General features: G+C 37.4%; 1 protein-coding gene across 12 annotated transcripts in view; it reads right to left on the reverse strand.

Annotated features, from left to right (window-relative positions):
* MIPOL1 (mirror-image polydactyly 1) overlaps positions 1-27,449 on the reverse strand; it is a 203,448-nt gene that overhangs the window by 100,660 nt on the left and 75,339 nt on the right. For all 12 annotated transcript variants that reach the window (XM_080394330.1, XM_080394327.1, XM_080394325.1 and 9 more), the window contains one exon: positions 6,009-6,116. In XM_080394330.1, the coding sequence (XP_080250456.1) occupies positions 6,009-6,116 (108 nt within the window). The remainder of the gene's footprint in view (positions 1-6,008; positions 6,117-27,449) is intronic.

Consider the following 27,449-nt stretch of genomic DNA (forward strand, 5'->3'; position numbering starts at 1 on the left):
AACCTCCAAGAAGCCTGTTAACTATTCCCGTTGCTCCTGAAACGTTCCTGTAGTTTCAGAAAAAGAAATATAGATCATAAGAAAATGCAAGGGCATAGTGTGTCTCCTCACACTGAGCAGCAGACCTGCAATCTACTTCTCCTCCCCTTCTATTTCCCATATGAAGCTGGCAGCCAGGTCTTCAAACATAGCTATGAATTAATTTGCAAATATGATAGCAGTCCCTTTAATATGTAGGAGCACATGACATCTAAAGTGAAAAGCATGATTGCTTTAGGGTTAACTCCGCAGAGCAAGCTCGCAAGCTGACCATTCACAGGTTGATGTTCTGCTGGCACAGAGGGAACAGTGCTTACTGGCCAGAGGAATTCGTAGCAACACATGGGAGAAATGGGTGGATTGTCCAACATATGGATATTGCTGAGTTGCTTCACAGGAAAAACGCCAACCACTCTGAAGGAAGCACAAAATTTTAAAGCACCTTTTACCAAACAGTAACACCATACCAACAAGTAGATCAACAGCAACTTTTAAACTCTTTTCAGAGTCATGCCTAGAAACTACAAAAGGAGAAAGGTGTAACACCTGCGACACCAGTGGGTAACATAGCTATTCATCTGTTAGCTAGAAAATATTGGTTGTCAGCAGCTGGCTTCCCTCACTCACACAGCACTGCAGGTAGTATCAGTGCAAGAGTCGAAGTGGCTGAAGCGGGCAGAGTGACCTTCTGCACGCGGCTGGGCCGTGCCACGTTCAGCCCTCACCTTCTAGGTTTCTAATAAGTCAACCTGGTCTGTTGCCTCATGTAAAATGATTATGAAAGTATGGAAAGGCTGTTCTCTAAGTTTTCTAGGATGTAATTAATTAACTGTAATAAAATGTAAAAACTGTATGCTGAACTGGAGTTTGAATAGAAGAGATGAGATTGGAATCTCCGTTTCCCAGCACTGGTTCAGGCAAGTTTCCCCGGATTATCAAGCATTTCAAAAGCATATGTCTCTATTAGAAACAAACCAAAGGCTTTATAGCCATAAAGCAGCTCTAAACTCATTAAAATGAAGCTCTGAAACTTCAGCTCTGAAGCTTTTAACGTGAAAATTGTTAGAATTACTTATTTTTGCAGATTAGAGCCACAGTAACTATTTTGTGAAAGCAGCACTTTATTCCACAATCAATATTATATGCCTAAATAGCATGAATATTCCATGTCTTTCCACAGTAGCAAAATTCTAAACTTCCTGTTAAAGCTTTTCTTAATTTTTTCTAAGCTCTCATGACGTCAGATTCTCCTGGGATCATGTTCGTCATGGATGACATGTTGACTATTCAGCTGGATTTGGTTTTGGGCTTGGCATTGTCAGGCAGGTATGGAAAAGTAGCTTCTACTGTAGGAATCTGGGAAATTCTGAGAATCAAAACAGAGCTTAATATAATTTATGACAGCCATCAGGAATACTTACATTAAGTCTTCTAGTGGCCTTCTCACGGGCATCACCACTGGCACAACTACCAGAGTGCTATGCATGGTAGATTTCCTGCCCTTGATACAATTCTTTTGTGTCAGCAGAAAGCAGATGACATCAGCTACAATTGCTTTATGACACTACTGTAGATGAGTTTCTAACAACTCCTTCAGGCCACTTTCTTGCCTCTGACTCTGAATTTATAATATCCTTAATAAAGTCAAGGAAGCATGTAGGATGAATTCTACAGAAATTACTAAATAAACTAAAAACATTGATTAGTCAGAAAAACATAACAAGCCAATCATAAGCAACAATTCATTTTAACAGCTCTGCAGGAGATTAATGACCTTTACAAGTTCTAATGACATCATACTTGGATGGAGTAAACTCATTTAGTCACTAAAGGGCACCTGATTTGTGTATCATCGTGAAACAGCCCCCCTCTCCATCTTGAGAGATTGGCTTAGAAGTAAAATTAGTACATCTCGCTGGTCTTTAAAGCAGATTAATAGCTGCTTTAAGAAGAATGTACCACCTAATTAAAAATTACAAAATAAATCAGGCCTGTGAAAAAGAAGTCACCTCTCCTTACAGTTCATTCAAATCCAGTTAAACATTTTCCACGAATTTCCACATTAAGTTATTTGCTTCACAAGACTTATTTCCTATTGTTCTTCAACCGAGTGAAGAGGACATTCACACTGGCAAAATCTTTATTCTTCCTTGGGAAAATACATTACTTAAAATTCTGCATGTCAAAACTACACAGTATAAAGCTAACAACAAAAAAATGGTCCACAACAATATTTGAATACTAATGAAAAAACAGCAATTCTTCAACTTTTCTATGTTTAATTGAATCAGCTATTTCAGCGTATTGTGGGAATACATTTATCAGAATCAGTAGAGACCAAACGTTAATTATGAAGGCCAAGCACAAATGAATAATCTTATGTATAGACCCTGACACATTAGAACTGCAAAGCGCTCTGCAGATCTTATTTTATGAAAATGTGCTAAGAGCACAAATGTATAGGCCCTTAGGAAGCAATTATCCCTAAAAGATTTAGCTATAATTCAATCTGAAATATTCTAAGAGATTTTTTAAAATGGTTTCACAAAGAGGAGGATTATTTTACTTTAACTATGGAGAGGCCCACATGTCTCTCTGAATGACCTCTGTGCAGTTGTGGGCATTGCCTGGAGGGAACATTTGAAACTGGCATTTTTGTTCAATCAATACAATCCTCTACAAGCCATAAAAATATTACAAAAATTAGGAGTATCGGTTTGGCACTGTGGGACTGAATGGCCCACATCACTATAAGGAATGTTCTATGCAATAAATACATCAAATATGGAAATTTTAAATCACGTACTACCAATATGTATGGCAGAGATTAGCTAAGAAGCGATCTCTTCTTACCGAAGACGTACAGATATTCTATTGCACAATAAGATGAAACAGCACAGAACGGGTCTATACAGCACGCCTATTGGTCATATGCTTTATTTGTCACATGATCCTCTGGTGTGATATGGCATCTAAAATAAAAAGTATGCATGAGTGCTTACATCATCTTTAGGATTTCCAGATCCTGGATCCAGACAATTTAGTGCCACCACACCTCTCCCAGGGTTACCATCTGTCTCGCCACTGTTTTGCCTCGCTCAGGAGTCTACGGGCTGCTGCGGCTGCCTCATAGAAGGGTGACAGTAGCCCTGTGAGTTAATACAGCTAAAAATAAACCTGAATATCTTACCTATTAGACCATAACATCAGTGGAATGAAATACGTTTCTTGTGGACCGGCCTTATAATTTTTTCCCTCTGAGCAACTCACTATTGTGAGATGGTTTTAAAAAGTAAGAAAGACACAATACCTGTTGGGTTAGTGTATTTTAGACCCCATAGAGGTAAGGTTCTCATCTTTTATCACAAACTTGTATGCCATCCTTAATCTAGCTGATCCCGATTACTGCTTTTAGCCAGTTAAGACTGCAAGTATCCTTGCATCACACCTGATATTTACACGTCTTCCCTGAAGAACATCTAAAGCAGATCAAATTCCTCACCTGCCATGTATCACCAGAATGCATCTTTTGACAAACTGAATCAGACAACTTTAATTAGGTTTAAGAGAGTAGGGCAAATTAAAGATTAGAAAAAAACCCCAAAGCCAGAACAACTTAACAGGAACTGTCCTGGATGGAGGCAGAAGGAATACCTGGACTCCTGCAGGACAGGTGTTTACACCTGAATTAACAGTACATAGCACAGTTCCCAGTTTGCACGTGGAGGTGGTTAAAGTAAATGTAGTTCTCTGGATCATGGTGAAAATAAAAATAGTTGTGTTGATGTTTAACTCTGCACCACAGAGACAAATGGCCAGTCCTATTTCTCTGAAAATGGTTGGACGGCCAGAGGTGATCTGCAGCAGAGAGGAGACAGGAGGGGATGCTTGGGTCTGTACGTACACTCTGCACGTAGCACTTAAAATTACTGCTGAACACGTAACAAGAGGCAGGAGGCAGCAGTTAAGAACCAGAGGATTTCACAGGAGAGGTATGTGCACCAAGACCCCCCTGGGTGTTACCTGTCAGGGGGCTCTGACTGGATATTTCTCCAGCAGGGAGCTCTGCCTCTGACCCACAGCACTGCTCATACCCATCTCTAAAGAAGTCACGACCAGCCAGTCCATATTTTCCAGGCTGTAGTTACACTAAAAAGGGGTGGTGATAAGCTTTTCATTTACATGAGTGCTTCGGTCAGAATGAGTGTTCATATGCTGTATGTCAAAGCTAACTACTATTGCCAGTATTTCATAAGGGCATTTTAAAGTTTTCAGGGTGAAGAATTCAACCTCGCCCATCAGCCTTTGAAAACTACTCCGATGGACCTGTCCTCGCTCTAGTCGACAGTAATATGAACTGAGATATTTGTACCTACAGAAGTACAGTATTAAAAAAAGTTCACCTTTACCAAAACTAGAAAAATATTCTTTTCCTCTCAGACTCCCATCTCTAAAAGACTACTAACAATTAACCTCTAACTCTGAAAAATCAAAAAATGCCTGTGACAGCCAGAAATTAAATTCTTTAAAGATTAGGTGCTGGGAGAGCAATATCAGGCTTAGAATGAAATCCTAGTAACACTCTGAACTATTAAGTCACTTCTTCCTCTGAAAATATAATTATTCTGTAAGCATTATGTCAGGCAATATTAAATGTAAAAAGTGTAGTTTCAATAAAACATTTCAGTTTTCCAACAGAAAGACTCTGTGCATAATATTTTCAATGACACAGAAAAAACAAGCCAGCATGCAATTAATGAAAAACAATACTATGTTCAATAAGTAGCATGCTCAGCAACCACTAACTTCTAGTGATACCAGATTCAAAGCAATACTATTATCGTGGTCAGAAACAGCCCTGAATGTTTACGATCTCTATTTCTAGTCATCTGAGCATGGATTGCTTTCAGTATTGCACACCTGCTTTTGTAATATTCACACCATAGATTCTGATGGCAATTATAAACCCATGGTGTGGCACACAGCCTCTCTCCATTTATTCATTATACTTTTTTTTTTTTTTAACTGAGAAATGTCAAACTATAAAAGGATTTACCTCTATTCCTATACTTTGCATTGGTTAAGTTGTTGTATGAATAATGATGTTTCCTGAATATTAAAAAAAAAAAAAAAAATGAAAGAGGCGGCAGAGGAAAATCTGCCTACAAATGAGAATGTCTGGATCTTGCTGCCTAAATCACAGTTCAAAAAAAGACAATACAGTATCAACAGAGTAACTTCTGTATTTATATTGTCTCTCCTCTACCCATAAAAGAGATTTTTAAGAATACAGTGGTTGAATAGGTTGAATGCTTGCACATCTTATCCCGCATAGTATCTTATTCTGGCTAGTGGTGAGATTGCTGGTTATGTAGCTATCAATTCCACTGACATTACAATTTCCCTTTCTCAAAGCAGCAATAACCTGTCACTTTACACTGTCCTTTCTCTGACCCTCTCCCGCCTTGCTGCTCATTTTTATTCTTATTGACAAGACTTATTATTCCTCCTCCCAATTCCAACTAGCTACCCTTTTGCAAATAGTAGTATCAACTATGTGGTCACTAGTAGTATAGGTCAACAATGTTATTAATATAGCACACACTGCTGGGAGCAGATCAAACAGCAATGCCTTAAAATATTAGTTTTGCAAAGGCACCATGAAGCAAATAGTTGCAGTTTTCGTCACGTTATAACATGTAATATTGCAAGGACAGACCCCAAGAATTTAGCATTAATTACCAGCCCAATAATTTGGAGGATATGTTATTTTTTTCCTGTTGTTTTCATACACAAAATAAAATAAAACCATAACAGAAGGGTGCTGTATCTGTGTTTAAAGAAGGGGTTGTTGGCAAACACCATAGCTCACTTCTGCCGAAATGTACACAACTGATATATGCAGCCCAGAAAGCTGGCACCAGGGGCTTACAACCTTAATTTGCCTGCAAGAAGAAATGGAGATTTACCTTCAGAGCACGTTCTTGATTGTTTTCAGCAGTCAGATGTCTCGTGTTGTTTGCTGAAGTCTGGTTCTGCTCTTTCAGATGATGAAGCTCCTGCTCCAGCCGTTTGCACTGCAACGAGGAAAGAATCCCATTAAGTAGAGGAGTGTGGGCATATTTTTTTCAACAGGCCAAATGAATTAACGTAAATAACCCCATCACCATTTCTGCAGGAGTGAAAGCATCAGACAAAAGCAAGTTACAATCCCAGACCAGTACCAGAGCTATGTTTTTTAAACACGCATCATTATTCGGTTTCTTCCTGGTTGAATTGTACGCCAAAAAAAAGCTAAGTTTAGTATCAGATAAAGACATTTTTTAGAATGTTTTAAAAAGTCTTAAAATTGCTGGATTGAAATTCTCTTCCTAGTTATGCCAATATCAGGCTAGATTTTGGCTTTTATGTATTAGGTAAGTGGATATAAAGAAAGCAAAACATGCTTTTAGAAAAGCAAGCAAATGAAAGACCCTGTTCCCAAACCCAGAACCCAGCCTTTTATTAGAAAATATACATGTAATTTTTATACTTGTATTTTTCACGCTAAGTGATTACTCTAATTCCCAAACACACATCACATCCTGAAAAAAAGTAAGTTTTAAGATTGTTTTAATATTTAACTTAATGACAAAGAATGAAAAATTTAACATTTGCTACTGTGTGCATACACACATATACTTACCGCTGTCAGCCAACCATCTATTTTAAAGATTAAAGACCTGCAAATTGTGAGCTACATTATATTTCAGTATTTTTTATGGTAATCATAAGAGGTCTTGCCCAGTTACCCTGGTTTGAAAGAGTAATTAATTGTCAGTAGACAGTTCATTGTCTTATGAAAAAAAAAATAAATAAAAATACCTGTTTTACAAAAACAAGAGGAGAGGAAAACAGATGAAGTACCAAGACAACATATGGGAACAACTGTTAGAAGTAGGGAAAAACACAATATTAACAGAGACATTTTAAAACGGTATATTACAAGCAAGTAGTTTGGGTATCACCACCAAACCCAAAGCTGATACACGCTGTTGGAACATAAGAAAATTAATTGATATAAAGTATTTTCATAAACACTTTCTGAAAACACCAATAAGAAAGGAATGACAATGGTGATATGATGCCCATGTAAGCACTGCTGTCCCAAATGAAAGACCTGCAAATATCAGTCTCTTGTGCTATCTGTGTGGAAGGCACAGAACTGAGCTTCCCATCAAGAGCGTGCAACCTACTCCTGAGCAACGCAGTAAGTGGGACAACTAAGCATGGCTCACATCAACTCTAAAGAAAGAAAAACTGCAAAATGGAGATCTGTGGGACTGCAAAAATTATAACTGAGGTCTAAGTAAAGTAAGGAGTACTGAAGGATACTGAGACAAATTTTAGACATACCAATACACAGGCTTAAACAGAAAATAAGTCATTAACAATGTGGTATCTGGCATAGTCTATAAAACAATGATTCAATCCTATATTTGACTAAGTTTTAGATAATTGTAGGCACCCAACAGTACTATTAAAAAAATTCAATTCACATGTCTGTTGCTGTACTTCAATACTTCTGTTGGAAATCTAGGCTCATTTCTAATAGGATTACTTATTTTAAAGGCAGCAAATCTCTCTGGCCTAGTGCATTCTCTCAGTGTCTGTTGTAAAGTTTAATACACAGTTTCATTTTTATTTCAAGAAAAAGAGAAGACAATTTCCCATAAAATAGAGAAATAAAAAAACCCCAACCCCATAGATACATTTGATTGAAAATATTTTTACAGACTTAAGACATTTAATGTCTATGTTTATCTCTCATACACATAAAAAAAATATCACAGAATCACAGCTATAATTATTTTTTCATGTCCAGCATGAAAAATAAGACATGAAGGGGCTAATAAAACTACTGAAGAATGAAACCCAGATTATGCAGGTTATTTTCTCTAGCATACATGGTCTGAACACCATTAAAAAAAAATAAAATCGATCTACTACTTCAGGTATCATTATGACACTTTACACATTTCATCATGTAAGGTCAGCAGGCCTCTCACTTTTCTGCTTTGCCAACACTCTTCTTCAAAACGGTGCTTTGGAATTCCCAGTTTGACAACAGCACCGGGCTTCTTTACAGTGAATATTATTAGAAAGGCCAAAATCTCAATCTACCTTTAAACCATGAATTTATATCCAAGCTATTGTCCTGATTCCAAAAGAGAAGAGAAAATATGCTAAGAGCAAACCCATCTTGTTATAGAGGGCAGGTTGCACAACTAAGGGCATGGGTGCAATCTTCTTCCCCTCCCCACTCTGTGGGAGACAGGCCAGCGAAACAAACCGCAGCAGTGAGATCTAGTATCCTGCATCACATGGAGTACACACAATAAAGATGCAAGACAAGTAATATAAAGCGGATGGACTCCGTATCAAGTCTGTCTTGACATTATTACATTTACATCAGTCTTGGGAGCATCTTGTAATTAATCTTTAATTTCACTTCCACTAAGAATGTTGATAGCTGAAAAAAACTGGGCATATTCAATTACCACAGTGCTTGAATCCATTTTGAGGGTAGCACTGAAAAACTGGTGATCTAATTTGACCTTTGTGCACAAGTGTCTTAATATGCTGAACACAATGTATTAACAGAAGATGTTCTGAATTATCAATCAGAATTTATTTATTCCTAGCTGTCTAGGAAGTAAAATCTTTAATTATCCTGTTTGTGAAAGTACGACAATAATACTCTTAAATGGCAACATTGTGTATGCCTTACTAAAGTTTTATATGACACTTTGATACCTGAACTACTTTTAATACAGTAAAATTGCATTCTAAAAGCAAGCACTCTTTTTCACAAGAACAAAAGCATATGAAATTTCTCTGTAATCTTGCTGCAAAGAAAAGTTTTAAAAATAGAATTTAAAACAATGCAGCACTTCTCTCCATTTGAGCCAACATTTTTTGGATTCTGTGTCATTGGTTGTTAGCAAGGTTCAGTAAAAATAGATGTTCTTTAAAAGAACATGTGTTTTTATTGGTTCACTCCAGGGCTCTAAAATGCCAACAGCTGCAAATAAGAAACTGGATTTCCTTCTAAAAACATATATAAAAATACTTTTTGGAGCACAGCAAAAAGACGACATCATCCAATTCAGTACTGGCAAAAGGAAATGTTAGATGTAACCTTTTAAGAAAGCTGAAAGCTAAAGGAAGTGTTCAATTTTAAATATTATAAATAAGAATGTCTAAATTCTGTCATCCCAAACTTGTGAAAATTCATACTTGGAAAACTTTCAAACAGAATCCTCTTAAAGTCAGAGACAACATACTTTCTGCGACACAGGTTGCCTAAATATCTGATCTGAGGTAACTGTGTACTTAATTGGAAGTTCCTGTGATTTTAGCACTTTATGAATGACAGGCTGTTAATTGAGAAAACTGCTTCTTTACCTCACATACTTTGAGCACTAAAAAGATACTTCGAGGACTCAAAGAATATGAGAGCAGTGTAGCGAATGTCAAAGGGAATATACCTTGATCAGAATGCTGAAGACTTTGCTAAGTAAAGGATAATAAAGCCTCACAAATGGTAACACATCATTTTATACAGGTTTAACACAAACAATCCACCAAGAATTAGCTACATCCTGTGGTCTACCATATGCGTTCAGAGTCCTGTAGCCAGGGAGGCAATACTGAAGATATAAAAAAGCCCCCCAAAACCCAACCAGAAAAAAGGTTTCCTTCCTTCTTTCAAAGGAGAACAACCCTCATGCTTGTTCTCCTCTCTGAAAACATTTCCCACAAAAAGTCTCCCACCTCAGCCAGCCTCATTGCAGCGATAACGTACCCGTCCGACAGCAAACCTCTTCGAGCCCATGGCCAGTGCTCCTTGAGCAACCATTTGTGGCCGGCTGCACAGTTTTCACTACATCAGCCATTCCCACCAACAGACACTCCACCTTCTCTTTAACCGTTATCTCCACAGCGCAGCCCGGCTGCACTCTTCTAAACGCAATCTTTTGAAACAAACACCCAGCAGAGGGTATATCACAAGCAGCTAAGACACAAAACGAAAAGCAAAGCAGGTAACGTACCACAGCAATCAGAAGAGATTCAGAGAGGAAAGAAAAAGATAGACAGCGAGTCTTCTTCTCCCATCTTCTAATTTAAACCATTAGGCTGTTGGTAAGCCTTTTTTAACAACCATCAGCTAACAGGATTCAGCAGCACAAGGATGTTTGTGAGAGGCGCTGGTTCAACTCGTACCAGGTGCTGACCCCTTGCAGTGACTACCCAGGTAGGACTGTTGAGAAGGCTCCAGGGGAAATCCAGACCAACTGTAAAAAGGAGCAGCTGCTGAAGGGACACTGATGGAGAGGTCAACCAGTGGGCCAGGAGAATATCACACAGTAAAGTCCTTGAGGCTTGCACAGAAAGAGACGGTTAAAAGATGGTCCTAGTTCCAGGTACACAGAAGGAGTAAAGATGGTTTACAATGAATTGAGTATTTCAGAAGATAGAAAAATCAATGCAGATAACCACTTAATAGTGTTTGGCCTTTACTAGAAAATGAGGTTGCATTAACATATCAAACATAACTTTAGCACTTGTATAAACAAATCATCTTTAACATGCTGTCAGCTTTTCAGCATTTTCTTCAACTTGTACCTATAACATGTTAATACAGCCTTATGGTGCCTGCCACGTCTACACAGATTGATGGGTTATTTTTTGACCGTTACTTAACATAATTCTTCACCAAGGCATTCTGAAAGTAAAAGATACAGAGATTACACAAGAGTAAAGAAAAATCTGATGCCACTGGAGAATTAACGTTAGTAGGGACAAAGATGAAATACAGCAAAGCATTAACATGAGCAGAGCAACCCCTTGCCCCCAACCCCTTGGTCGCTGTGCCATTTGTTTCACTGAAGACAACACCTATCCCCGGGGGCCTCATAGAGAAGTGTACTTAGCTCTGTGCTACTCAGGGTGATCGGACTGTTCACGTGCTTTCAAAGAGACCCAAATATTTTGCTACACCTAGGCCCCTTGCTCTCATCTCACTGAACTAGATAGTAATGTCAGGTGCGCTACTCATTCTGTATTTCAGCACAGATCTGACCCAAAGGGTACTGTGACACTCCTTGGCTGAGGAAGCAACAGCTAAAGCTGAATATAACAGAAAACCGAAACACTTTCTTAATACAAATGCAGTTTTGGTAGCTAGTTAATCCTGTTACATCTATATCTGCTTTCAATATTACTATACAGCATACGACGTTTTCCGTCATCTTTCATTAAAAAGAATCCAAACTAACCCCTCCTGAACTTATGGCAATATGCTGGGGCTGAGGGGGGGGGGGGGGGGGGAAGTCAACACATTTTATATGCTAGGTAAAAAAAAAAAAAGAATTTGTCTCTGTTAATACACGTATGAGGGTCAAAGTCTGATGAAACAAATATACTAGGACTAAGATTAGGCCAAATTCTGCACAAAGTTCTTTCCTGAATTCTGAATTACATGTGATTGTCTCATCCAATTAGTACGTACAAAAGATAGTATTTTATGAGAACATACATGTTCAGCTAGAGTCCTTGTCGAAACCTGCAATGCTTATAATCTTAAGAATCCCCACTGGCGTATAAATACACAACTCCACTGATACAACCGTTGAAAAAAGGGACAGTGTGTAGGCAGAGAGGCACTGCAACGTGCTTGCCCCGCTCTGGCTCTTCCTGCACCTACGCTACTGCCTGAGTGCGGCCAGGCTGGTGACCAAGGTGGGTCTGTGCTCTGACCCGATCCCAACCAGTCAGTCTCAGGTGGTCTCCATGGTTTAATAACAGATCTTGTACATAACCACAGCCTTCCACAAGCAGCTTCGTTCTCTCGTTAAATTTAAGGTAACATATTTTTCTTCAAGTCAGACAAAAATTAAAAGCGAGCGCTTAGTCGCTTATCAGGGGTCACCCAGTGCATAACAACTTGATTGCGTATCAGGGCCTTCACTTTAAATGGCGAGTACTTTATCACATTCTGTGGACTTTTATACATGAAGACCTTGCTGAACTGGGATCTCAATTACTGAAATAGTGAGAAATAAAAACAACCTAGTTTCTACCAGGTAACTTTGGAAAATCATTTATGTCCTCCAAATTATGGGAAACTAGGAGTCCGTCTGAATGGCAGATGAACTATTTTATGACATGCATTTCTTCCATTATGCATTTTAAACAAAATGCTCATCAGCAAAGTAAATGACAAATGGTATCTTGATGGAAAACTCACAAATACCATTAAAATATGAGCTTATGGGATACCAAGATCCAACTGCTCCACAGCATAATACTTTCACAGGGATAAATTGCAGACACATGTTGAAATTAATTAACATGTACTCACTGCAACAAACAACTGAAGTACATATAATTATCCTAGACACCAAACATTAAACCTATGAAGAAACATGGCTACTTTTTACTTTTTCACCTGTTCTATTTTTTAAGTCATCACCTGTGGAAACATAAATACAATAAAGAACCATGTGAAGCAAACAAAACCCATCCAACTGATTCTTCTCTTGGTTTTTATTTTGTTCACCTTTTCTTATTTCGTTTATAATGACCTGCACTTCAGAATAGCTCCCAGCTCAAAGACACTGAAGGGAATACAAGTGTTCTCAGTTCAACAGCCCTTCTCTCCCCTCTCCCCTCAGTGTTTTTTTTTTTTTTTTTTTAACAGTCTGCCCCTTGTCCTAAATTCATCATGATTTCTGGAGAGGCAAACATCTTGCACCACTTGGATGCTGCACAACTCTTTCCTTTGCAGACAAAAATAATACCAAAGTCATCCAGTCAAAACACAAACCAACCTTTGGTGTCACTGTGAATTATGTACTTTGAACTGCAGATGTTTGGAAGCACTTATATTTATATAAATAGATTTTTAACCTTTTTCTTCTAAAATAATAATTTTAAAAGAAATAAATTACTTTCTACATAATAATCACCAGAAGGATTTTTCCATTAAATTATGATTTTGAATTAAGGCTTTCTAACCTCTGAAAGAAAAGACTTCTTCAAAGTTTTGGCAAACCATCAACAAATGTGTTTAAATGATTATTTATACAATGCCCAGCAGCTTAGAACTACTGGGATTTCAAGAAAGAGAAGTGCTTTTGTAGAGCTTAGACCTCAGAAACATATGCATCATTAAAAATTTATATTCTATTAGTAAGAGAAACACTTAAATGTAAACCCCTTTTTTTGCAGCACTGCAATGGTGTCTCGCTCCATCAGATGCCACAAAAAGAAAAGCATCAAAATACAAATGAAACCTTTTTGTCTTCCTTGTGACTATGAGTCAGTTAGAACCTGCAGCATTAAGGCAGGTAGTATGCTATATACATGGCTTGGGTTTCCTCCGGCCATTCCTTTCCCTTTCTGCTTCTGAACACTTCAAAATGCAGCAAAACAAGCTTTATTTTCATTTGAACAGTTAAAGGAGCTGTAAACTCACAGAAAGACATTCAGAAAAATCAGACCATCAAGTTTAACTGTTTCCACTCTTAACATTAACAACCCTTAAGCACATGTGCAGCTATTCAACAGCGCTGAGCAGCCCTACGATACTCACCCACCTGACTCCATTCTCTACATATGTATTTTTACACTTCCCTTCAGTGATGACATTTCAAAGCTCAAGACAAGCTTGATCTACTTCTCAAAGAGCTCAGCACACACAGACTTTCCTAATCAATGACACTCATTATAAAAAACGTGCAAGGAGAAGAAGAGAAAGGAAAACGTTTTGTTCTTGAGCTCTACGTGATTCACGGGTCATTCAAGCACGTTCCTGTGCTGGCTGGGCCACCGGACCATGGCTCTGCCAACAGGGGGTTGCTGACAGACTCCTGATCAGCAGGAGGAAACTTCGCCAGAGCTGCTGAAGCCACGGAACCGGGTCACCTTCACAGTTCCCTGCATCCACTGCATGTGAGTTACCCACCTTACCTCACCTCCCATCCACTCTCTACAGTCATTTCAGATCAGAACATAAACATAGTAACCTGGGGGCAAACGTTTATTCAAGAGGATGTACTGGGTCTGAAATTTAGCAAAAACGCATTTAGCTAACCCAAGAGTGATTTTTTCCTAATTGCCTGTCATATATAAAGAAGTGACTTCTGTTTTACATGGGAGTCACATTATTAATTCACTTTTTTAATTTCATGCCTATAAGTCTAATAAATAATGTATAAACTAAGCATGTAGGCTGATGAGCAGTACGCAAGGTTAGTATGCTTGCTCACACACACTCCGCACTGCAGAGTTGTAGAAACACTAGAAACTGGCACAGTACAATCAGCCTCATATAGTTCACATGTCAGTATGTTATACTCAAAAGAAAATTACCAATACTCCCAAATAATTCAGCAAATGGAAAATATTAATTAAAATTTTATCATAAGAGGGAAAGATCATTCAAGAGTTAAAATTCGCTTTTAAAAGCAACGACTGAAAATATTAAAAGGTAAATCTTTATTAGCTAAATTCTAAATCACTGACTAGAAGTCTGTAAGTATTGCATATATAAAAATACATATGCATAAAATACAGTACATAAAATACTTAGACTAGAATCAGTTTTACTTTCAATGCATGGCAGCAATTCGAGCATACAGATTCAAAAGACAATTTCAGAGTAGAAACTTCTGCATAGACAATAATTCAGAGTAATTAACCTCAATATATTTAAAAACATCTAAAGAATGAAATTATACCAATCACAGAGGTCTTGTAATAAATTTGCCATTAAAATAGCATTATTAGTGTACAACTTAAGGGAGAACCAGGACTGGAATACCATACAGACTACCTGAAATATAATTTCTGCCCTGGTTGAGTAGTAAGTAGTACTGCAAAGAAGGTCCCAAAGAAGCCATTCAGAGCAGCTGGATATTAAAATACTATTCTGATCTCCTTCTACTGAAGAGTCTTAGTATCCATTTTCCAAATCAATGCAGCTCCAGCATACTCATTTACACACTATGCACCCAAAGCCAGTTGCCCAGGACCGTTATCTAGATGGTTTTAGAATACCTCTAGTGAGGGAGACAATAAAAGGACTATAAAAGACTATGTATTCCTAATAAAAAGGAGGAACTCAAATTTCAGAAAGCCACGAATGTTATTTTTACTAGCTAATTTACTTTTTTATTTCTCCTCTTTTGCTATTGAATGGAGGAAACACAAGTCGTCCCTCCCCAGTTTCTTTAGTCTCTCCCGCCTTCAAACACAGCATCTTTCCTCTTCTCTTTTGAACAGCAGAAGGTACACATACCCTAATTCTCAATTCTCACCTTGTCCTGTGTGAGGTCCATTCCACTCCACTGTCTCATTTTTGTCTGTATTTTTCCTTCATCGGGTTTCCATAAATGTTCTCTTTATTATGCAATTCTCCTCAATAACTCTTTTTTAATTACACAAGAGTTCTGTGATGTTATAATTCTTGATAAACATTGACTAATCACTTTTTCCAACACTTAAATGAAGTTAGTAAATAGGACTTTCTTGATTCACGGGATGAGAAATTAGCACAGAAAGTTTAAGAAGCTTAATTAACTGGCAAGATCAAGTCAGAACTGGGATTACTACACCTAAAACCTTTGCTTTACTGACTTGACCAAATGATACGGAGCTATTGCTTCCCGTGGCCACATATTTTGCTGGCTCCTTAGAAGAGTAGTTGGTTCCATTAAAACCAGATGGCCTGTGGCCAAGAGACAGTGTGTCAAACATCTGACTCAACACACCATGACAGATAGTTGACAATTGCTTTTATTTAAAGCCTCACTCCCCATTAATAAACCACAGTGTTGGTACTCAAAAAAAATATATATAGTAAAATGGAGGTAGTGAAGATGTGAAAGGTGTATGGAAAGGAGAAATTTTAGAAAGAAACATTCATGACCTGATCTTCCAACTAGATCTGGAAATTAGAAATTTGATCCTCAGATATATGCAAGGCACACATGCTGACAGAGGTATTTTTTTAGAAAGCCTAACCTTGTTTAATTGAACGTAACCAATATTAGTTGACAAGAAAACAAAATTTGGTAAACAATCTGTCATTCTAATGAGCTGGTTTTCAAATAATCTTCAACGGATTTTCTTAAAATCCATATGCAAACAAGACTATCACCTAAACGTTAAATTGGCATTTACTGCACAAAAGGACCGGACTACTTCTGGTCCATTTTGAAATATCATCACTTACTTAAGAAAACTGTATAATGGATCACTGTACAGATTTCAGATCTCTTTATTGTAATCACGGGATTGCAGCTGTTCCTTGTAGTACACACTCTCTGTTTGTCCTGATAAATACTGTACTCTCAACTGAGCCATCAGTTGCTTAAGTGGCAGTTCTATCTTTTGTTGTGTAATGTGTTCTCTCAAAATGTCTTATGTGTAATAAAAGCCGCTTTAAACTAGAGATTATAACAAACTAAAATAGCCAACTAGGTAGGTGAAAGCACAAAACTCTGCGGATACGTCAGGGACGAGAAACGCTTTTTGAATAGTATTTGCTCTTTCTCCATGGAAGCAACATGCATTTTTAGGAAACTTCTTTACTGAAGATCATAACTATCTGAAAGCAATATTAATTGCTTTTTAACAGTCTGGGAATAAGTGTGAAAATGGAGTAACTAATTATAAATATTCAAATGTTATTGTGAAATCAAGTTTCTTCCTCACCAATACAGAGATCTAGGTAATGGCAAATAAATTAAAAATATATTTCAGACACATTTCCAAATTTGCTCATGTGTAAAGAGAAGAGGAATTAAAGTATTTTTTAGAAAATCAAGAAATAAATCAGCTTTGAAAAACATTAAAGTGAATCATATGTAGAAGACAAAGACACTCCAGAAAGAAATGTTTAAGAAAGTAAACAAAAGCTCTGCAAAACTAAGCCGAAAAGAGTTAGAAATTAGGTATTGCTCAGCTTCAGTAATACTGAGAAACATCTGTAGGATTTTGGCACATGAATAAGACTTTTCAAATATTAAGTAGTGGTAGAATCTGAAGATTTTACCTCTGAAATAAAATTTAGTTTTAGCTTCACTGCTGCAGGGATCGATGTGACTAGCTACCAAAATAGATGCCCACTTCTCAAGAGGATGGACCATGCAGCTTTGAATTAACAACCACCAAAAAGCTTTCGGCCGTGTTACTGAAAAGCAGAAATGCTTAAACCTAAAATCAGCTGCCTTAGACATGTGCAATTACCAGCACTGCCCTCATCCAACTCAAAGCTTCCTGGCAATTCCACCACTCGTGTAGAGGGTAGGACACCCTAAGCAGAAAAAAATTAAACCCCCACAAAGATAGAAGAATGTTATGACAACTTCTGAAAGCAAAGTGATGGGCCTGCCTGCCAAAACAAACAAAACGGGTAAAATGCATGACTACTGCTGAGAAGTGTCTGGATACCATAGAAGACAACAAGCATGACACAAAGAGAACGTGTCATGAGACACAGCTGCTGGCTAGCCCTACAGCAGAAAGCAGGCTGATAGGACTGTTTAGCACAGAGGATTAACAAGGATTTTGCTGCTTCTTCTGTGGCTGGCACTGGATGCTTTCATTTTCACAGTGAGATTTTCAATCTCTAGTTTTGCAGAGCTTCGGTTAAAGTCCTAACATCGTGATTATGAATGGGACCACAAGCAATGAAGCTGAAAAAATACTTGCAGATTGAGAAATACTACTTGTCTCAAAGCTACAGAAGATGAAGAAGGTAAACTCACAGAGAGGGCTGGTGTTCACTCCTGTCCTGAACACAACCCAGCAGAGCTCTTTCAAGCAAAAAAGAGTGAAATCTATTGTTTCCTAATATTGCTGGGATCTGTAATACAGTCTCTGTCTGAGGTATGAAATTCCTCATCATAATTGCAACATGACTTGGAAGGACATCTTACCTGTTGGTGACAAGTCATCTCATGAAACACCTAGGAGTAAAGTGTTCATGGGCATTCTTCCGATACCGAGCTTTACTCTGGTTTTTTTTGTTTTATCTAAACTTTGGTAATACTTCTGCAAATAGCAGAGAAAGGTGTTACAGCTAATTAAGAAATAAGCAACTCAGCACAACTGAAAGATGACCAGGAACTGCAGCAGAAATTTGGTTAAGACACATAGTGAATTAGCAGCTATAAACATGTAAATCTAACTAGAGGTAATGTTAAAACTCCACCATCTCTCAAAAGATAGTTATCATCAAGTCTATGTTATGAACAATATAAAATATACATTCAGAAGCATTACTTCTGATTTTCCTCCATCAGTACACTGCACCAATGAAATATCCTGTAGATAGCCACTTGTTGTAGTCTGTATTTCCGATAACTCCAGAATTGAGAAAAGTTGTCAAAATTTTATGATTCAATACTGTTCTTCATCCACAGTTAAATTTTATTTTGTTATAGCTCAAAGTATGATACTTTTTACATAATCACAGCTTCTTAAAGGCCTTCAAGTATTTCTACATATTTGAACTGTGTCATTTAGAAAAGTATTTTCAACACAAAACTATCAATCAGAATATGACAGTTTGTGCTGACTTGGTGTATACCCACAGCATAGACAACAATAAATTAAAAACACTACTGAAAAGAATGAAAACAAAACATTAACATCAGAAAGTATTAACAAATTCCCTGACAAAAGCATCTTATGGTCACATGTGACCACATGCAATAGGAAAGCCTGTCCTTCGTTTGCAATAGAGGGTAATAGAAGCTAAATTTTTCTTGCTCTCAAGCAACTCAGCTTGAAAAATAATTAACAGTGAATAAACAGAACATGGAAAAGAGGGTAAATCCTAGATACCATCGGAAGCATGAAACAGTAAAGCCATACAATAAACAAATGTAGGCATACTTGGTGAACGAGACATAGATAAGTTAATGCTACTGTGAAATCTTTCTTTCATAAAAAGAATATTGATAGATTTTCTTGTTCTACTTTTTTTTTTTTTTTTTTTTTTTTTTGCTAGGGCCACTACATCCTTTAGACCAGAATATGTAAAATAACTTAATCAAACCTGAGGACTTCCAGGACTTGATTAATGGCTTCACAACTGAAAAAAAGAGTCGCAATGTCCAGACCAAAGCAAGAGGGAAAATTGCTGTTGTGGTAACTGTTACCTGTTCATTTAAAACCAAATAAAAATCTAGAATGAAATTGAAGTAACAAAGATGTTTATTAAGTCCTACATTTCAGTCACAATCACCCTACCATTCTGTTGAAAATGAGTAATCTGCTTATCATCATTACAATAATTTTTTGTTACAGCCTCTGCTGGACCTAAACTTCCTTACCCACCACCTCTTTACCGCCTAACATGCATCTTGAATCACAGGGATGACTGTGGAGGGTATTGCAATGCTAGAAGACAGGTCAATATTTCACTTTAGGGACATGGGGGAGAAAAAAGCAAACAACAAAAAGCAGCTCCATTCTTCCTAGCCCCATGTCCCACCATATTCTTAGTCAACTACTGATGCCATGGTAGTGGCATGATCAGCAATACAGCTTGGCTGCTGTTCTCTGAAGACATCTCCACTGCTCAATTAAATCCATACTTTACATTCTGTGTGTCATTTTATTTGTGATCTATGCTACTGGTTCAAAACCTATTTCTCCTAGAAAGAACAAAATTCATTTATGTCTTGTGGACAGATCCAAAATCTTCAACCAGTGGAGTCTGCACATAAAACAGTCTAATAATTTTCAAAGTAAAAAGGCTAAATACAAATGTACTGGAATAATTTCTCCAAGACCAGTGATAGCTTTTAACTCCCTTTAGCCATTTCCTTTATTTTTTTTAATAAATCTGATTCTCCTTCTTGAAGTCATCTCATTTTTATCCTAAATTTCATGTAATACACTAGCAGAACTTTAATGTGATGAATTTTTAAAATATTTTCTTGGATTAAATGTTTTTTTCCCATTTCTATACTTACAAATAGTGAAGCTTTGAACCCTTCTCTAAAGTTCTCAGTGACTCGCAGAAATTTTCACTCAAGAAACACAATTTATATGCTACTTTGCACTGGGAGTGCACTTTGTAATTTCTCTCACCTGTCTCTACTTATGCTTTCTTTTGCCCCATGGAGTGCTATCCGAGAACTGGAACCCGATTCCTTTTTTGATTAAAGCAAACTCAAAGATGCACTCCAGGAATGCACCTAGCGCATTCTGACACAAATGAGTATTCAGTTTGTAGGACTTGACTACAGCTAGTCTAAAGTAAAAGACAACCAAACAAAAACAAATAAAAAAAATTCAACACCCTACCCCACTGAAACGTTAACGTCCACAGATGCTGGGAACTATTTCATACTGCAGATCCATTTCTATTTGTTCACACTACTTACTAATACAGATATAATCAATTGTGGAGTTGCAACTGTGAACATTCAAGAAGTAACAAATGAGTAAGGGAAATGAAGACACAGGTCAGACATTAACCTTTTCAGACTCCACATCAAATACAAGTATAAAACAAAAAAATCTTGTTTGTCACCTGTCAAAAGAATTTTTATGCAATGTTATCTGTGTATCCAAAACAACAAAGTATTTTTGCAGAAAGACTTAGAAAGTTGCCTAAGAAAACTAGCTTTTAATAGGAAACACAGATGGATAATTTTTTTTAATTTCTAAGAAAATCAGAGACATTTTATCCAACAGGTAAGCAAACTGGAATCTGATTCAACACTCTGTACCTAATTTGAAACTGTGAAGTGTTAAGTACCATGGAAATCTTACTTTAGGTACCTCTGAAAGAGTTCTGGCACCTACAGAACTTGTGCATGCACAGTGATCCAGTCTCCTTTTCAGAGGGAATACTATTTGGATTCTGCTTGTATCACATTGGAAATTTCCTCTATGGATTGTTGCTACTGAAACAGGCAATCAATAAGCATACAAAACATTATTCCTCTCTTTCATCCTAGGGTTTTGACATTAAATATTTAAATTAATTCTAGAAATTGGTTTGGAAGTCTAAGCTGTGTGAACCTAGAGCTTAGCACCATGATAGATGAGTCAAATAGCAATTAATCAAACAAGCTTGCATGCAGATTTACTGTCATTTTCAAAGGGGTGAGGAGTTTCTAGGTACTGAGAAGATGAATGTTCGACTGGAAATTCATTAAAGTTTACAATTAAAGACACAAAGCTCGATCATGCCCTCAAATACTATGCAGACATGTATTTTCTGAATTCTGCACAACACACTGTTTGCAGAGGAACAACAGGTGATTTAACAATGCAAACAATGATGTGTCTCAGGGCATCATTCAGCCAAAACCTTATGGCAGTAAAAAGAAGAAATGTAGTATCAATTAAAAATTTGCTTGAGAAGTTCAAAAAGACAAACCGTAATCTCTTCAAGGAAACATTGCATTAACATTTACATATTTACTCATAATTAGCATTCATGGATTAAATACAAAAGTTCAGTATAAGAGCTCCGTAGGCTAATTTCCTTTGGATTCTCCTCTCCCTCCCACTGACCTACTCGCTGACCTGCACTCCCAGCTGTGAGAAGCATTAACCCAAAACCTACAAGACCTCCTGCAACCAAAGCCTTGCTAAGGAATAAGCTGCAAAATACTCACTTTCACTAGTGAAACTCTGACTCCAGTGAAATAAAAGGGAGTTTCATGCCTTACTAACAGATAGCTGCCTACTGAGAAATCACAACCTCTGCAACATGAACACAAGAGACCAACACTACGGGCACAGGTGTGTGATGTCCCCAAATCTTCTTCTATCATCCTGTCTGAACATCTCACCTCTCCTTAGCTTTCTTAACACCTGGAGAACTGAGAGTTACATACAGTGATCAAAGAGAACAGAGCACCACAATGAAAGATTACACAAATGTTATTCTTTGGGGGAACATTCTACACAAACCAGGAAACCCAACATAAGGCATCAAGAGGATTCTGTTTGGCCAGTTTCCTCTCTATTTTACTCTTCAATTCCTACTTCAGAGGAAAAAAAAAAAACCACTTTCACACATATTTTGAACGTAGCCAAATATTTAACTGAGTATTCCCCTGGAAAATATTCATGCTCCAGCTAGCACAAATATAACCGAGGTAGAGAGTCAGAGCATACCTAATTGTCTCAGAAAATAAACTATTATAATTTTTCAAGCTGGGTTTGTTTTAAGAAGTAAGCAACCAAGTAGGGAAGAACCTGCCCTTTTATGAGATGCAAAAGATTCTTGATGCTCTCCAGCATCATTCCCAGTAGTTTTACTCCATGTCTCCCAAATACAGCAGTCACTGGCTCTGTTTGGTTCTTTGAAAATTCTGTGACTGCTGAGATTCACTTGGCTTATTCTGAGCAGCAGTGAAAAAAACATGGATTTAACCATGCTTAGTATACCATGGACTTCCTAAAACATGGATTTAGTCAAACTTTCAAAGGATTATTTTTATTTAGGTAGACAAGAAATGAAATTTGACATTATAAAGCATCTTTCCAGTGCAACACAATCAAGTGAAAAACTAAGACTGCTAATCAGACTTGCTCGTGTAACTTGGCTTTTTGTGATCTTTCTGAAGGATCCCTTTTACTCAGCAATAACTCCAAAGAGGAGATGCCTGTGAGGTTTACCTGAGGCCACTGATGTGAATACCAACAGAACCGACAGCCATTTCCTCAACTCCTGTTTCTTTTCTCCCTACATTTGCAATGAAACTTTTAATGTTAAATCTCAAATAATTTTTATAAAATCTATTCTATATTTTATTCCAAATCCCTATTGCTTTCTCCTAGGACTTGGACTAACTTTCAGGGCAAAAGGGGCATGTTGCAGACAGCTTATCTCTCTCTGTTTAACCATCCTGCTGGCAAGTAATTTCCTCATGCCCATTCATCTGCTACCTCTGACAGAAAAGCACTGCAAATGAGGGCAACAGGAACCTGCTGTTGCCTGCCCAAAGGAAACCAGCCACAAGAGTGAACCAGCATGGTCCCTGGATCCTCAAGTTACCATAAACCTCCCCTTGACCTTCACTTCCCTCCTCATATAAGCCCATGACCAAAATCATCAGTACCCCACAGCAGCTGGCTGGTTCACAAACAACCGTAAATAGTGTCCTACCTTTTCTCTCCCTGTTCCCAAATACCAGTTGTGAAAGGGAAAAGGTAGTAGGGGAAGCATCCTGGCAGAGCAGCTAGGGGGGCACTGTCAAATGTGCTCCTGCCAACCAAGAACTTGGCTGGTATCCTTAACCAGTAAGAGTACCAGAGCACAGAGTTTAAAACTGAACTACTAATTCAAAGCACTAAAAATAAAATCCCAAACTGTGGTTTGGGTTGCAAAGGGATCACCTCTACCCTAAGATAAAAGAATCATGAAGCATTGTAACCCGCCACCTGAGTATTCCCCAATTAAGGACCCAATATCTGTAAATTTTTTTTTTCATTTATATATGCTTTTCTTGTTTTTACTCTTCATACAGCTCTTGGGTTTATTACTTCAATAAGACCTGTTCACTCATGTGTGCTGAGAGTGCCTTAATGCTCTGTGAATCACAGAGCTCTACACCTTATTTGGTGTAAAAGGAGGGAAATAGCTTGAGCAGAACGTTAAAAAAAAAGTTGGCAAGAAGCTGGCTTGTTGTAAGCACAGACATTTATCAGTTATTAGTCATTAGTCGAAACTGATAATGATGGGCAGTCAAGCATACTGCTTCTCATCTTTGTTTTAAATGATGATAAAGTGCTGCCTGCTGCCAAACAGTGCCTCAAAATGGAGAAAGGTACTTAAACTTGCTTCAGATGAGCCACTGGGTGCATGCCAATTTTTTACATGAACAGTCATAAGCATGTTCCTGCACAGCAGGATGTGATCAAACTATTCAAAGCTGTAAAACCAGGTTTGCTTGCCAGTTATGTTATTGCTTCAAGATCAGTGTATTACAGATGATACTTTGCCAGCCGTGAAACCACTGTTTTTCCTTAACAACGAATTCAACACCTCTAGTATTTAAAACTTGGTATAGAATTGATGGTTCCCAATTAGGAAAAAATACAAAAATCACAGAATGAAAGTTAGGACTACAAAAATCTCGAACGCAGTAGCTCCTGAACTATAAGCCACCTCTTATTTAGCTTTAAAAAAATCACTTCCTTCATGCTGCACCATTTAAAAGGCCCCCTTTCTTCTCTAAACCAGAAGAAAAGTAATTGTCGTGACTTACTCAAGTCCTCAGCTTTAGCTGCCAACACTGTAATCACATTAACATTCCTGTCCATAAGGTGTGATGCGGTTAATAGGTGGTTTTTGAGACATTGCACTATATTGCCTCCTGCTGGAATCCACTTCTTTAAAGTACTTTATGAAGATCACACAATGTGACTATGCCATATGCGATCTTCATTAAGTGTCTGTCTCTAATTGGATGACTCAAGCAAGAAAGATTTTTGAAGAAAGGCAGAACTGTAACACAACCAACTGGACAAATAATTTTTTTCCTTGAATGGGTTAAGACAAAATCAAACATTACAGACAAGAAACCGGTGTTATATTTCTCATGACAGTCAGCATCTTTCTCCATTTTCCTTTCAGAAGATCAGTCATAAAACAGACACAAGATCCCCAGAATAACACAATATCTGTTCACTAACAAACATATCTTAGCAAATACAACCAAACAGTTGAGTTTGTTTTTTTAAGGGGGTTGGTACAGGAGAAGATGGATGTCAATGTTTAGCCACGCTTTAGTTGTTTGGTTTTTATTCACTTGAAAATACATACTAAAAGTAGTATCAAATATTTGAGTTTATACCATTTTATTTGTTTTCACACATACAAAAAGTAGTTTGCATATTTGCTCAGCAATCTAGTGAATGATCTAAGATTACATACACATGCACAGCTCAATACAGCGATAGAAGTGCCTCTATCTGCTTCCTAGTAAGAAGTAACATTCATGTTGTAAATCTCAAAAAATATGTAGAGGTTCTTGTGTGTTATGGCTCAAAAAAAAATTTCATGACCTTTCCAAGACATGGACAGTGCTCTTCATTTTTCTGAAGAATCAAAAAATTATTCAAGTAAAATTCAAATAGAATAATTGCAACTAGCTAACCATTGTCAAGTATGCTGCAACAGCAGTCCATTTAAATGCAATTTGACAGTATAACTACAAGAAAAAGTATTGAAAATTGCATTTCAAAAACTATTTGAAAGTGATCTGTATTCACCTGGTTATAGGAAACACAGTTTATAAAGTGTCCGTTCTCTAGGAATATAACCTTACTTGAAATCAAAGTGATGTGTTCAAGCTGTAAAAGCTAACGAAAAAAATCAGAAATCCTACAAGTAAACCCCCAAAAGCTAGATACTACTTATATTCACTGTGTTTAATTGACAAATGCCAGGCTATTGTGAAGAAAACAATAAAGAAGGATAACAGATAAAGTTTCATTAAGCAGTCAGTCCAAAACCTTACTGTAATGTAGGCGGTTCTCTGTCACACGGAACTGGTTATAGTGGTCACTTAAATGACATTGCTGTCTCCAGCACCACACAACAGCTTGCAGGAACCGAGCTACGCAGTGTTCACACAATGAGTCACGAAGCATTCAGCTTCCATTGCCCAGCCACCTCTGAACTTCAGAAATGCCTTTTCTAGAGGACAGCCACAGCATGCTCATGGTTTACTCTCTCTCTGCTTTGTCTAAGTCTGTCCCCATCAATCCCCCCTTCATATCTGATGTCACCTCCATCAAAAAGAAAAAGATTTTAACTTGCAGATGTTATGAATGCCTGAGGCGACCTCAGATCTAACTTCCAATAATTTGCATTTGCTATGCTAAGCATATACATCCCCTGAATTATATCTAGTCCCTTTGTGGTCTAATGTAGGAATCCCTCTCCTATTGTTCTTGCTGTTAGCACTGTAATAACTACCGCGATTGCAATGTTAACAAAAGACTACTAATAATTCAAGCACGGTACGAATTCCCAAGGAATCATCAAGTAAGAAACGCAGGTTGAAATGGTAGCTTCAATTCCAAGGACCTGTTTTCTAGATTCAAGAGTTACAGCTGCAAAAGCATCACATATATGAAAACATAGCACATGATCAATAGAGTTCTATTAAGAATAATTAATTTAAAACAATGGTATAAATTGTAAATGGTATCACAGTAGTACAACTTAATACAAGACATTTAAACTTCCATTTGGCAAGGATTTATTATTTTATTAATTTATTTTTTCAGCTGCACTATCTGCTTAACATTACCTGTGCTTTTTGCTGACAGGCCTAAAGATTTGCTAGTTGTGCACTTGAGCCACACTTGGCATGCTATATAAAATAATTATCTTTATTAATTTCCAAGCTGATTACTTGGAAAAGATTACCCCTTATACAGGCAGCTTAAAAATCAGTTCAATTAAAATGTATATTAAAATGCCCTACAATGACATTCTTCTGATATTCATAGTTTTATGGTCCAAGTATGCTTGAAAGTCCACTTCAACAAAGCAGCAAAAACTGACAAAACAAAAATAAAAATATCAAAAGATCTTTCTCTTTTGCTGAGAGCTTTACTCTTATAAGCTGCTCATTTTTCAAATGCCTTGTACAAAGAAGACGGAACATAAACTTTTGGCAGGACTATTGGATGTTTCCCAGTAGCAATGGTGCTCATCATTATTATAAAAGCAAAAGAAAGTAGACTGAAAAAATAGTTCTGCCATTAACATCTTCCAACATTAACATCCTTTGCCGTGCATACTGGACAAACACACAAAATATTTTAAGCACCAGGCAGATGGGGCATTCAAGGTTAAAATAGGAGAGAATGCACAAACAGTAATTGTAAAAAAGGGAAAATTACAGGCTGTGCAGAAGGGACTCTTTTACCAGGACACTTCTACAATAAAATATAAATTCAACCAATATCATTAACACTCAAGATCACAAACCTGACTTTAAATCTAATAGAAATTAGTTAGATGTGGGCTAACTTTGGTAACTCACATTAAAAAAGCCTAAATTTTCAATACTGGAAGAGTCAGATGAAATTTCTCATTGGGGATGAATACATAACAGTGTTTCATACAGTCCAAAATCTTGTGTTTTCCCAGGAGGTATATCCCCTTCGTGGACTGCTCCTCCCTACAGGCTGTTCCTACTGAGTTGAATCTAGGTTAAAATCCAGGAAGGAAAACCAGGGGGGGGGGGGGGGGGGGGGCAGAAACCAGCAGAAAAACTCTTCCATGAGATGGGAAAAGTAAGGAGACTCTTGTCACGGTGAAAAGAATGAAGACAATATTGTTCTGTGAAAGTAGGAAATTGCAG

Source organism: Falco punctatus (assembly GCF_963210335.1).
Source record: "Falco punctatus genome assembly, chromosome: 7".
NCBI lineage: Eukaryota > Metazoa > Chordata > Aves > Falconiformes > Falconidae > Falco > Falco punctatus.